At 38.1% G+C, this 14,949-nt stretch overlaps 1 protein-coding gene across 1 annotated transcript; it reads right to left on the bottom strand.

Annotated features, from left to right (window-relative positions):
• Positions 1-120: 120 nt before the first annotated feature.
• tmem184c (transmembrane protein 184C) lies at positions 121-14,164 on the bottom strand. The gene is made up of 11 exons (XM_036574925.1): positions 13,818-14,164; positions 12,147-12,308; positions 11,886-12,016; positions 10,990-11,026; positions 10,406-10,611; positions 6,887-6,961; positions 6,276-6,369; positions 4,689-4,801; positions 3,488-3,587; positions 2,693-2,864; positions 121-1,746 (listed from the first exon to the last, which is right to left on the bottom strand). The coding sequence occupies exons 2-11, from the start codon at positions 12,261-12,263 to the stop codon at positions 1,460-1,462; spliced, it is 1,332 nt and encodes a 443-aa protein (XP_036430818.1). The 5' UTR covers positions 12,264-12,308; positions 13,818-14,164; the 3' UTR covers positions 121-1,459.
• Positions 14,165-14,949: the final 785 nt, after the last annotated feature.

Genomic DNA, 14,949 nt, shown 5'->3' on the forward strand with positions numbered 1-14,949 from the left:
GCTTGAACCATTTTAACTGCAGTACAGTTTATGCTAGTGACTCATTTCATGCTCTAGACTGACCCTTTTTAATGTGCTGTATATGGTCATCATTAAACAGGTGAAAGCACAGTCCAATTCTTACAGACTCCCCTCTTACATTTATTGATTTGTGACATATAGAAGCATCTTCGACAGAGCTATAACAGCAGAAATATGGAGGTAAACAAATAAAAAGAGAATTAAGAAACATCTTTGCAGGTATAGACAGCTGATCAGATATTAGGATGGGTTAATGGTCTGCATCAGGCATTATGAAAACATACAAAATAAATCAAGACCTGAAATTTAGACAGATTTCATGAACATCATGAAGTGTGCCTTTGGTTGATAAAAATTACCTTAATATTCGTACAATAACTTATAAAATAATCTTAAAATGTCAGTTCAGAAGAGAAAAAGAGACATTTTAAATGAACTTCTACATAAAACAGCATAACCCAGTCAGGACCAAAGTAAACTGATGAAGTGTACAATCAGTCAGGCACACACTTTATATAAAAGGGATAGCCCATGCTTTGTGCATTAATAAAAAAAAGTTATTTCTGGTCTCTTTCAGTCCATTTTTATGTGTTCAGATAAAATACACATGCAAGCTTATATTAGATGGAAAGTGACTCTCATCCTATACTGGCTGAAACATAGCCCTCAATAAAACATCACTATTCATAATAAAATGAATAAAACTGTAAAATGCTGGAATATCCTTTTAAGATGGAAGTACAGTTGTATGCAAACGTTTGGGTGCCCCTAGTATAACTGCATGTTGATGTCAAAAAATGCATCCTTAGCATTGATAATGCACACAGTTCATTCTGAGTCACCGTCAGTTCTTCTCTCAAAACAACCTCTGCAAGCGGTCAGTACCGATTTGGGCCACGAGTGAAATCATCACTAGTGTCTTAATCAACAGATGAACTGTGACCATAACAATAATGTCACAAGAGCATCAAGTGATTTACTAATTTAAAACAAAAGACAACTTAAAAATGTAAATGAGCTTTTCTGAACAGAAGGTAGAATGTGCTATTGTTGTCTCAAATTGTAGACCATTCACATTTAACATTCATACAGCTGTCTAGTAGGATCAGGCAGGGGTTGTGGAGAAAATTTGATATTGCTGCACTACGACTACAGTGTGCTTTGTCTTCTGCCCTCTTTATTTTGGTCAGCAAAAAACTTAAAGGGCATGATAAAAACAGATGACCTAGCCTGAACGGTGGCCAACAAAAATCCCAAATATGCCCTAGCTACCAAAGCTTCGCCAAACCCCCTTTGGCCATACATTTTAAATGCAAGTAACCAGTGAATATTAGCTTCTGGGGCACAGATTAATCGCACATTTGAAACAGCAGATAACACTCATTTAGGTTCATGTGAGTTACCTGCATTGGCTTTGGTAGCTTAAGTGAAAGCCAGGCTAAGTGATTGCAGCGTAGTCTGTGCGCAGCTGTTTGTTAGGGTCACCTGACAACACACTGGGTGTGATGTCATCCACATCTCCATCCCACGGCGTGGAGCACAGTTCAGCAGGGGCGGAGCGCGAGTGGGGTGTGACGGTGCGGCCCAGGCCCTGGTAGCGTCCCGTTGGCGACGGGGGTGTGGACGAGGACTCGAGGGCAGGATCTGAAAGCAGCCCGGTGTGCTCATCCTGCTCTGCTTCCTCACCAAAATAGTTCTTCCTCGGCCGGCCCATAACTGTTCTCCCTGTAAGACGGTGATGAGACTTTAGTAGATAACAAAACCATAAAGAAAGGTAATTTTCTCCTGGATATAGTACTGTTTAAAAGTTTGAAAATCAATGGGCCTCATTCAAGAATATCTCCCTAAGTTTCTTCTTAAATGTGTTGTTGAGAAAGGTCCTAAGATAAAGTTTAAGTCAGATTCATGATGTGTTCTTAAACCACAAGAGTTGTTTACACCTTTATGCTCTTGAGTGTGTGTAGATTTTGTTCTTACCTAAGAACAAATCCCAAATAAGAAAACATTAGTGAACGTCAGAATCTTCATGAAAACTACATAAGTGGGCTTTAAGAGAGAGACAGAGGCTCTCTCTTTCTGCTACATGCTGAAATGCTAGCTTTACTGCATGGATAACTTAAGCTTTCCGCATCTTTAAAAAAAAAAAAGAAAAAGAGCTAAAAAGACAGGATATTACTCTAAAGCAGCTAAGTTAGCTCTAGCCTGGAAGCTACTGTGTGTGAAGAGTAAAATGTGCAGTATTTCTGTACAGCTTAAGTGTGCTGGAGGTTAGCCGAATTATAAAAATAATCTGCTGTATCGACAGAAAACGCTTTGTTTGTAATGTGGAAAGCACAGAGTGGTTTGCATATCATTCAGAATGGAAAACTTATGACAAAAAAAGCACAGTTACTTAGCATTTACAGCATCACAGATGGCCATATTACCTTCTAACAAGCCTGCCAACCAATCACAGAACCCTTGAACATTTCCTGCTGTAATTTGTGCCAGTCAAATGACTGCAAACTTCAAAACGACATCAAAAGGTGTAAATGAACTTTGTTTGCAGTGTATGAACAATTGCAGGCATCTGCTGGCAGAATTCTTAAAATGAAGAAACCAGGCTGGCACAACCTGTCCAGAAACAGACAAGCACAGCACGTGGGAGCCTCCCTGAAAACTTGTGACTTACCAACATTGCGCACTTGCTCAGAGATGTCAGCCCGGATGTCCGAGATATCCCACATAGCCAGGAAAGAGTCGAAGCAGGAGCCTTCCTCGGCTTCCCGGATGTAAGGCTTGTAGGTGAAGCTGTAGTGGTGGGCAATGGCTGCCAGGAACATCTCTACACAGATTATAAAATCCTGCAAGGGCAAAGCAACCTTAATACACTAATATATATATATGTATATATATATATATATATATATATATATATATAATATATATATATATAAATATATAAGAGTAAATTTTTTTTTGCAATTCAAACCTTGTGGACCCCCAGTGAGTACACGTTTTTGCTTCATCTTGCTATCAAACATGTTCCAGGTATTCATAGATATTGAGTATTCCAGATTGCTTGGTTAGGTTATGTTGGAAGCTGGAGTACATCAAAATGTGAACTGGATGACTAATATTATTGTCATAATATCACTGAGACAGTGACTGGCAACTTAAACAGTCTAAAAGAATCTATCCAACAGTCAGACTCAGATACAATCAGCAATTACTGGAGCTTTTTTGTGAAAAGGACCATCAGAGTTTGGGATGCAAGGAATGAACAAATGCTATTACAAGATTGATTGTAAAGGAAATGGATAGTTTTGGCAGAGTGGAGAAAATTTCCTTCAAATATATTTAAGCTGAACACATTTGACCATCAGCAGGTACTATAAGACAATATTCAACGCCACAGAGTTTTCTGCATTTTTAATTTAAGTGTCTAATGAAAATACTAATTAGTGGAAGAAAAATAAGAGTGCACCTGCAGTCCGGTGGCCACAGCCTCCACGCTGTCCCAGTCCCAGGTATGAGAGTCTGAAATCACTCCGACCTTCACCAACAACGCGATGACCACAGCCTGCCTGTATGTGGTATATGTGTCATACAGACAAGAATTATAGCAAACATACAGTGGTTATGAAGAGTCTATTTACACTCAGCCATTTCATGTAGCTGATTCAACGACTATATGATCATGAAAAAGCAACGAAGACAACCAACACATTGGAGATGGATTACCATCTGTTCGCTCACACTGGAAACACAGCCATGCCGATGTAAATGTTTGTCTCTTCAAGCCATGTTAGACCTGTGCCAGTAACAGAATCTTCTTATTTGAATAACCGTGTGGGTTCGGTTTGAGGGCTATTATTACCTCTGATGATGTGTAAAGAAGCATTACCAGATGTAATCACGGAGATACAACAACAACAACAACAACAACAACAACAACTACTACTACTACAAGCTGGAGAACCAGAACGACACAAACATGACAAGTTTGACAGGAATTTGCCCACAGGCTTGATAGGACTCAGCTCTTATTACTACTACTTTACCACCACGACTATTAAAAATAAAAGCAACATTTTTTCTTCTGGTAATTTTTAGACCGTTCTCAACTCTGAAGTGGATATGGAAGCAAGCACAGTGACCACATGCAAGTTGGAGCTTGGTCTTTGTCCAAAAAAATAAAAAATTATTGCACAGTATATACTCGTCTTTAATTTGACCACAAAGTTTACCGTCACTCAGGGCAGTTAACGCTGTAAATCAGATAACTGTCACTGGTCACAGGCCTGAGCCACATGTATAATCTGCATCACTACTGCATATACATCTCTTTCACTAGCGAAATCATGTGCGTCAAAACAAAAGCTGTGTGTAACCGCTCTGGTGGCCTTTTACACTGAATGCTTCATACAAACTGGATCACTTTTTTCCCTTAAGTTCTGTTTAAAACAACATTTCTGTGGCACCAGGCTTCTTCTCATGGATTTGCATGTAATGTCGAAAAACGAGCACTTTAAATCTGCAATTGGAATGTAGATAAATCTTATCCATATATGACACATGTGAAATGACAAGTGTAATATGCTTGAACAGAGTCCTATTATGTCTAATAATGTTATGGTTTGATATGTTTCACGTTTGGTGAAGCATGACATATTGAATTGACTTACCAGAATGACACAAACACGACAAGTTTGACACAGAGGAATTTGCCCACAGGCTTGATAGGACTCAGCTCTTCTCTCAAAGCCTTGTAGAACAGCACCAGACAGTACATGGCAAACTGGGGGGAAAAAAATAGGTGCACTGTATATAAATACATGCTGAATAAAGACATGTTAAAAGTTTGGTCAAATCAGCTGTAAGTGCAACTGAGAATAAAATAGGACATTTACAGTCTGCACTAGTATGTGGTTGGCCTTGAAAAGTCCCATAGACATTGCAGAGATCTCATGTAAGCTTCTGGAAAGCTCTAATAGATAACGATGGAGAGAGTGATCTGGATAAGTCTCAGTTACAACTGTTTCAGGTCCTACGTGCAGGTTCAATATAGCATGCTTGCAACCTCTATGATCATACAACATCTAGTACCACTTCACTGACAGCATTAAAAGCCTACATCTCCAAAAATTGGTTATATTCATTAACCATCCTTAATGAACTAGAAACACAGCACTGTGCAAAGGTCTTAGGCTGGCAGGAACATTGTGTAACACTGAGTTAAGTGTGGTTTTGCCAGTAAACCCCCTATATAACTATATATATATATATATAACACAATATGGTTAGGAAAGTATAGTTAAAAGAACACAAGTTTGGTTCCTGACTTCTTGAATTCTAGTCAGTGCATGGATTTGTCATGATTTAATTTAATAAATGATTGATTCGATATACAAGGTACTGAATCGCAATTTGAGAGCTTTGGAAATGTTTAAAAGTCAAATGTATTACTTGTTTATTTGTATTTATTCTAATGATACTGCTTTTTGAACAAATAAATGCTTACTGCCACATAAATGGCTTTACATATCATTTTCAGAGATGCTTAAGACTTTTGCAAAGCAAACACTCTTTAACAAAATAAAATTAAAAATAAAAAAGAAGGCGCCACAAATGGCTCTTTTAACAAAGTCATAGAAGAACATCTTTGGTTTCCACTTAGGAGAGTGTGAAGAACATTTTTAAGGTTTGCAAAACCAATTTAAAGGTGCCTCTGCATTATGTGAAGGTTCTTTAAACGTTAATAAGGTTCATCCACACATACCATTTATAAAAGTGGTTCGCGACCCAGAAGGATAAGCGGTTTAGATGATGGATGGTTCTCTAAAGAACCATCCATTGAAAGGTTCCTTAAGAAACCAAAAATTGTTCTTCTCTGGCATCATGCAAAGAAGCCTTTTAGGCACCTTCAATTCAAGAGAGTACTATACCTGAACTGAACATTCAGTTCAAAGAGAAGTTCATTCCATTTAGGGTCTTGTGGAGTTTAGAGGGGCCACTACTAGCAACAACTTAACTTGCTTTATTGTGTTTAAATGAGCATGCTCAAAAAGAACAAAATGCATTATGTTCCTATATAAGGTGGTAGATTGGTGTGATTTTGGGGGAAAAATAATGTGATGTAATTATTTTCCTGAGAAAACTGACTGCTTGCAGTTCAGTTACAATTCTAAACAGGATGTGTTGACCAACACACTTCTCATCTGTTTAATGTGTTACAATAATAAGAGTGAAGATTAATAAGGAGAGTAACGTACAAGCTGGGAGAGATTGTTCACAATCACCAGGTAGGTCCAGGCATTTTTGGAACTGAAATTTCCTTCGTCGTAGACCCCGCAAAGCTGACAGATTCTAATAGCACAAAAACATAAGCATAAACAAGATACCATGTGTACACATTCGCAAATACTTTGAGCTTAAACTGCAGGCATGTTATTCATTTCTTATTAAGACTATTCAATAACTACTATAAATTACTAATGCACAAGTTCTGTAGTTATGAGAGATTTGCTAAGTGTAAATAAAACATATCCTCTACAGAGAACACAATTTTTAATGCATTTCAATGCACAAAATGACTTGTGCAAAAGCTACATTTTTTATGTTTTTTTTTAATTCTGCACTTTTCTAAAAAACAAAACTGCCATATTATGCGTTTATTCTCTGTAGAGAACATGTTGAACTTATTTTCACTTAAATTGACAAAATGTGTAATATGACCAGGGGAACCCAAACTTTTGCATATGACTGTATATAATGTTCACATTGAGCTTAAATGAAACATATAACACAAACAGATTGTCATATGTTCAAGGCCTGAAAAGTATTATTGGACAAGCAGAACCCAGGAGATAAACAGGGCACTTACAAAGCAATGACTGTGGTGACGGGCCTCACAACAGTATACTGCAGAACACCCAGCTTACATCTCAGCAACAGCACCCTGAAACACAATCATTACTAATGACACAAGAAGCCGACAGAAATGGTAAGACATTATCCTCAATGGCCTGATTAACTTCAGTTAATCACACAGTTAAAAGTCTACTGAACATGACAACAGGCTTCAATAAAGTACAAAGACAGTTAGTTATTAGTTAGAGTCTGTAAAGCGTATATGTACAATATGTTACCATTTAACTTTTTGTTCTCAAAACATTACTTCTGATACCTAAAAACTGTAGAATATTTTTGATCTACACCTACACATACAGAGCTGTTCAAAAGTCAGAACCACCCGTCATTTATTAAATGTCCAGTCAAAACAGTCATAAAGTACAAGTTATTCATTTGTCAGGAAATATTTTGAGGAGGTTAGATATAAGATGACTTACTTGCATTAAGGAAGGGGAAAGCCAAAGAAAAATTGCCAATTCCACAATTGGAGTTAAAAAACATTGTAAAACCATTAGATACAGTTTTTTTCCACGTTCATTTATGAGAGAATGGAGAAAACCAAGCTCCACTCTTGCTTTAGAACCTGAAAAAATTCACAGGGGTTTCTGTCCAAAATGCTCTTATAGAGAAAAGAACATTGATAAAAAAAGAAGAAATCAAACAAAGAAGACTCAGATGTTCTCAGTACAATGGCCTGACCACCCCGGAGTCCAGACTTCAACATCTCTGAATGTGTTTGGAATTACTTAGATTGTGAGAAGCAGAAACTGCAACCAACTTTGTGGGTGTGGAAAAATATCCCTGCATATTTCTTTGAAAACTTGAAGCAAGTCTCCCGAAAAGAATGGAAGCTATAATAAAGGCAAAGCGTTCACACATAAATCCTGAAAGGTGATATTTATAGTATAGAGCAGCCAACAGAGAAGTACAAAACAGAGTGAGAGAGATGTTACTTCAAAACACACCAACTTTCTCACGAACATAAAAAAAAACACTTCAGAACTGATTTTAACCAGTAACAGAAAAACATGTTAAGCATTACTATTGTTGCCTGAATGAAGCTCATTTAAAACTGGCTGCTGTGGAGCTCCACATGTCCAAAAACCTTCCAGCAGGTTTCCTTACTGTCTACAGGCAACTGAGAAACAAACGAACTGTCTCATTGCGTTTCTGAACTTCACACAGCTATAAGGGTTCAGCCAGCGGAATAAACAGACAATGGAAACAAAAAGAACTTTCCCAGGGCCTTGTTTTAATGCAATGATAATTAAGCAGTCGGAAAATTAACCCTCAACATGTCCTACTGGTGAGACTGAAGGCAATCCAGAAACAGAAAAAATCTAAAAATACAACACAGCAAAAAAAGCGTCCCTCAGTCCGTCATGCACTGGAACTTACAATAAAGCCATCACTAATGAGAATCCAGACACCATAAACAATATCTGGACACAGTTTATGACACATCTTTATAAATTATCCAGATTCTTCTGCGTATCTATAATTTAACAGGTCTCAGGATTGATTGTTCTATACTCTACTGTCATAGTATCAACTGGAAATACAAGATTAACATCCTATTAAATTCTCTTAAAATAAGAGACTTATTCATTAGATTAGTTTCTGTTTTAAAACAACAAGCTGACACTCTTTCTATGCAGTTTTCTTGTAATTTGTGTCGCCTTGTGAAATGAGCATGACCAAGGCTGGTCTGGAAAATTGGCGATGAAAAAAAATCAGTGCAGTTAGCAAGCTGTCGGTGCAGTTAGCAAGATAGCTAACTTGGTAGCCATAAACAATAACCGCATATAACTGTGTAATATACTTATATATACAAGGGAGTATAGGGCTGAACACTGAGTCATACCAGAAGAATGAAGCTAACTGCCATGGTTGGTGACAGAGATGTATGTGTGCAGCTGTGGTTAGCCAAGAAGCTAACTTAGCTGTTAATAAGCTGGCTAACTTACCTACAATAAATAAAAAACACAAAAAACTGATCATGTTTATAACAGATAATTACATCTATGCACTGATCTGTAGCAAAACAGTGTACATAACTGGCATGGATGCAGCAGTGAGGTGATTTGTGTGGCTAACTTATCTAAAACAAACAGTAAAACCACAACAGTAAAGATAAGAATATAGCCTTCTGACTGACAGTGTGTCATGCAGTCTCTCTTTTATGCATTTACTGATAGCCAGAGGGAAAGAAATGGTGAAAGGTTTATGCATAGACAGTTAAAATAGCATTTCCTCCATATTTGAAGGTTCAGTGCTATGAAGGGCCACCTGTTCAGGGGTCAATGCAGCCAAAGCTACTTGAAGAGGATGCAAATTTGAGTTTCAAACCTGTAATGTTGGGTGTGAAGAATGTAATTTTCGCTTGTGAAAAACTAGCTGGCAAAAGAAAGTGTGACTGGGCTTTTAGCACAAAGAATCTTAAACTGCATTCACTTAATATTGCACTTAATTAGACTCAGTCAACGAAGTCTTTTACTGTACTGTGAAATTTTATTTGTACTTTAACACTTAAATGGCATTCCAGCCTAAAAACTAGAGTTGGATATGTCATCTGTTGCATCATGCAGTATTCTGTAGCGCAGCACTGTATCCCTCAGCCTCATTGGTTTGACAGAATCTAAAAATATACATAGTTTATATATTATTGTTGATCAGCTCTCTCACACAACACCCAACACGCATTGCACAAATACATCACCCAACCACTGGGAATCACTGCTGTGTCAACCATTCCCGAGTGCTAGCCTAGCCGATGATCTATAGGCTGATAAATAGAGCGAAGTTAGCAGTAGTGTACCTCTTACCTAGGCTGTCAAACAAAGATGTGAAAAACAGTAAATCTTTATCAGCACAAAATAATACCAAAGACAAGGTTTTTTTCCCCTTATTTAGGCAGAGAAAAGAAACCAAAGTGAGGTATTTACACAGGTATCTTGCTAACTTTAGCTTTGAGCTTGTTGTAATCCACATCTGATGACACATTTCTGTTGTTTGAGTATTCCTTTCTCTCTGATGTAAGGAGGATTTGAAGACAGTTGCTATAGTTACACGGCTGCAATAAGATATCCAGCTTCCTTGCAGAAATTTTAGCTATCTGCATTCCTTCCACACCAAAGCTGTTTTGTTTTTTCAAAGCTCCTCCTACCTTCAAGATACATTATCAGAAGGAGATTATTCAAACTGGAAAATCTCGCTCTAAAGGCTACCGCAGAACCACAGTATGACGTGAGCAACCATGTTTACAACAGATGTAGCAAGTAGTTAAAGTTGGCCAGAGTTGGTTCCTTTAAACTGTGCTCTTTAATTTGTTTCTTCTATTTAAATTCCTTCATTGCTTTTCATTTAGACTGTTGCTCTTTCTCTAGAACTTCTTGTGCACAGCCCCATTATTGATTTATTAAACAATAACTATCAATAAAGTTTATGATTCAAAATGCATGTGGATAGGCCCATGTAAGATGCCACTCACTCTCCCATTGGCCAGGGCGGGCAGCAGCAGAGCGGTGGAAGGTGTTTCTGCTGCTCCTGAACCTCCAGCATCAGAACTAGACTGGGATACTGCTTCCCCAAGTAGTTCAGCAGGAAGATCATGAAGTTGTAGATGACATAGGCCTCATAACACTCCCTGCAAGTGTCTACATAGATAGCGATGCCGGGGTACTTCAGTGCTATCCACTAAAGGGCAGAAGAGAGAAAAACAGACTGAGCGCTGAAAGACTATTGGTCAGGTTAAAGAGATTACTGTGGTTGTTAGGTCCATAAAGGATGTCACGAAATAAAAAAAAACAACAACAACAACAAAAAAGCATCTGTTAGTGAAGGAAGAGAAGCGTGTGACTTCAGTCAAAGCTCACAGCTCAGGAGGCCTGACTGAAGATGCTTCAAGTCATGTGCCTCTGCAACGTTAGGCCTTCAATTACTGACAAGGATGGTAAGGATGACAGCAAAGACATGTACGCAAAGCTAAAAAAAGGGTAAAATGCCTTGTGATGACATAGAATGACAAATATGACTCTGGGTCAACATTTCAGAGTATTATAACATGATACTCACACTATCCAAGCTATATATAGGAACCATCCACAATATCCTGAAAAAGGAGAGATAGTAGAAACACTGAAATTAGACTTTTTAAAAGCAATAAAATGTTCTGGGCAATATAAAGGTTTATTGTTAATGTCATAATACTAGGTTTAGGTCTGTTAGAACAGGTATTAAAGGGGAAATCTACCATTTTTAAAAAAACATTTCTGCATAGCTCAACTATTAAGATGTAAACAAAATCATTTAGAGTGGTTTGATGTGAAAATTTCCATTTGAAAAACTTACAGAATCAAAATTGTTCAAAGTGGTGGTGAATGGAACCAGACGTCTGAAGAGTTTAATGCCTCTAAAACCTCCCTAACAGAAATTTATTAGACAAAATTGTTATGATTATGCTGCTTGATGCCTGACACATTGTTTTACAATAGCTGGAGATTTTGTTTTGACCTAAATTGTGTCTTCTGAAAACCAATCACGGTGGAGAGATACATTAGTCCCCAAAGGAAACATTTTTACTTCTGTCAACATTATATATAAAAATCAGAAGACAATTGTGGCTTCACTGGTGGTTTTGGATAGTAGATAAAATGGCTATATCTGTGTTGTAGACATGGCAACTCCTGGTTCCTATCATCACTGTTAAGTAAATCAGTAAGTTCCTCTACAATCAAATTACAGCACTCTGAATGACTTTCTTTAAATCTCAGTGATGGAATTGTGCACTAAGTTCAAAAAATCATTGGAATTCCCCTTTAAGGCTTCCTTTATTGCTTGAGGTTACCCATTAAAAACTAAAAAAAAAAGAAAGACCAGTAAAGTTGCATTTAGTTTTACTCACCCAGGTTGTGTAGTTATTATTATTATCATTATTATTATTATTATTAACACTATGTAGGCATTCTTACCTAATAATGGGCTTCTGTAATTCAGGCTGGGTGTAATGGACCAGATGCTGAAGAATTCCCCACAGTGATATTGGTATTGTCATAAAGACAAAAATGCCTGCGATGAACCATGCTTTGTTGTGGGTGCCAACCTGAGTACAAAAAAGTGTGGTCAGTAAAACTCACAGCTCATTGTCAGAGCCAGAGATAAGGCTGGTTAATGTTTAGCGTATTTCCTTGCTGAAAGCAGGCCAATACACCAAAGGTAATAAAGTGACTGACCTCTGATTTCTGTAGCTCCCATATACACAGAGGGAGGACCACCAGAAGGAGCAAAATATAGAGGAGAACCACGAGAGGCCGGATCCACCTCCTCCAGTTCCCACATGTACACGGCATCTTCTCCCACAGCAATTAGACCTTCTTCATTCACTGTAATGGCACCTGAAATCAACAAGGCACCTATTACTGGCCAGTTAGTGACCATCTTAATTTCTTTAACTGAGAGGTTCGGTCACTATAATAAGCCAGTAATTTAGGTTTTCTGTGTGGCAAAATCCCTAATTCACATTAAGTAATGCTAATAATGAGATGTTTTAGAAACACAATCAATCAGGAATTACAGTGTAGAAGAAACACATTTTTAAATTATGACACACTACAATGGCAATTTTTTTTATTCCAATTGTTATTGTGGGATATTTAGTGTGTCCTGTGTCTCTCTGGATGAAGCAATGTGATGATATATTATTGTTATCATGATAAATTACATCACACTCTGGTGTCCCGAGTATATTATTGATATTATAAGTACTACAAGAATAATTAATAATTACATATCATTAAAAATACAGCATAATCATTTCTGTTTAACATCTATTTAAATAAAAGTATTTGAAATACTGAACAAATGTCACTATACTCAGTTTACAATAGCAGTTTTTCAAGTAGTATTAGTGTTTTTTTGTTTGTTCCTCCTCATTAAACTTCAGAAAAAATGAAATAGAAAACATACTGTATGTCATAAAAATATTCTGAATATCTATTTTTGCCATTTTGCCCACCCCTAAACCAAACGTCCAGTAAATGCAATCCAAGCAGCTCTCTCTGGTGGACTAAATTATGGTTCCCCACAGTACATAAGAATGTCAGAAAAAAAGGTACTGTGCAGGTACTTTTTTTATTCAGCAAGGCACAAACAATGTTATATGTACTCTCAAAAGGTATGGCAATGGTTTTAAGGGAAATTTATATAGCTAAAATAACTTTTATCCCAAAATGTATTTATTTGTACCTTTTCATACCCTAAAACAGAAAATAAAAATAAAAAGGCTGGAGACAAAACAGGATGTGTGGAGTCAATTTGAAGGCAACTTCAAAAATATCACTGCAGTGAAATATGGTACAATTATGTTCCTTAACTAAAGGTACTGAAGATGTACCCTTGAGGGTACCACCCCAGTGACAAAAGGGGTCCTGCCCCAGTGATAGTTTAGTACCTTTTTTTTCTGAGAGTGAATAACGTAAATGTACCCTCAAAGGTATAATATGGTCCATAAGGTCAAGTGTTGGCATTCAATGATGTTACACTACATTCATTTTTTACAGGGAAAATGTTTGTTTTATCATATGATAATAAAATATGAAGAGTCAAGACAGGGTGTATGGAGTAAGTGCATCTTCTTCCGATATATAACTGCAAAGGAATAAGCTACAACAGTTTCCTAACCAAAGGTACTGAAGATGTAGTTTGAGGGTAACGATACCAGCACAGCGTCAGTGTTTGTAGCCTGAAAGGCAGCTACAGTTTTCTCCCAGCGTGTAGCAACAACATACTCACAATATACCAGACATTTAGATTTATAGCTTTGTGCTAAATTATTTTACTGTTCAGCGTCTAACTGAAATTTCAGGGGAGGGAACAAGTGTAGCAGACAGCATATCATCACTTACATTCGTCTGAGTGTCGTCGGGCTGGGATATCTGCGGTTTTTGAGCAGTGATGTTGGCAAAAAAGCTGCTGTTGTTGCTGCTGCTGTCCAAGCAGGAAACTCATCAGCTGATTCACTGTAAACAAACGCAGCCGCCTCTCAAAGTTCTCAAAGAACTGAGTCTTCACCTCCGTGTCTGTTACTGAACACTGTGTGTGAGTCCATGATGCTCCGTAAGAGTTTAATTAGGACGTTTAGCGGTCAGAGGGACAGCAATTTAGAAACTGACCGAGAGAGAAAACTCGCCCAAACAATGCAGTCGCCAGTCTCCTCTTCTTTCTGGGGCTTTACGGCAGCCTAAACACGGCAAGGGCCCACTGTTGCCACCTAGCGTCCGGAGTGAGACACACTTGACTGGATGTTTTTTGATCTGCAAAATAGTTTATGGGGAAACTCGTTTCTGCGCCTTAAATAAAGGCCGCATAGTACACTATGTTGCCAAAAGTATTCACTCACCCATCCAAATCATTGAACTCAGGTGTTCCAATCACTTCCATGGCCACAGGTGTATAAAACCAAGCACCTAGGCATGCGGACTGCTTCTACAAACATTTGTGAAAGAATGGGTCGCTCTCAGGAGCTCAGTGAATTCCAGCGTGGTACCGTGATAGGATGCCACCTGTGCAACAAGTCCAGTCATGAAATTTCCTCACTACTAAATATTCCACAGTCAACTGTCAGTGGTATTATAACAAAGTGGAAGTGATTAGGAATGACTGCAAATGACTGCAGAGTCAATCGCTACAGACCTCCAAACTTCATGTGGCCTTCAGATTAGTTCAAGAACAGCGTAGAGAGCCTCATGGAATGGGTTTCCATGGCCGAGCAGCTGCATCCAAGCCTTACATCACCAATCGCAATGCAAACCGTCGAATGCAGTGGTGCCACTGGACTCTAGAGCAGTGGAGACGTGTTCTCTGGAGTGACGAATCACGCTTCTCCGTCTGGCAATCCGATGGATGAGTCTGGGTTTGACGGTTGCCAGGAGAACGGTACTTGTCTGACTGCATTGTGCCAAGTGTAAAGTTTGGTGGAGGGGGGATTACAGTGTGGGGTTGTTTTTCAGGAGTTGGGCTCGGCCCCTTAGTTCCAGT

The sequence above is a fragment of the Colossoma macropomum genome, unplaced genomic scaffold, assembly GCF_904425465.1.
Source record: "Colossoma macropomum unplaced genomic scaffold, Colossoma_macropomum, whole genome shotgun sequence".
NCBI classification, from domain to species: Eukaryota; Metazoa; Chordata; class Actinopteri; order Characiformes; family Serrasalmidae; genus Colossoma; species Colossoma macropomum.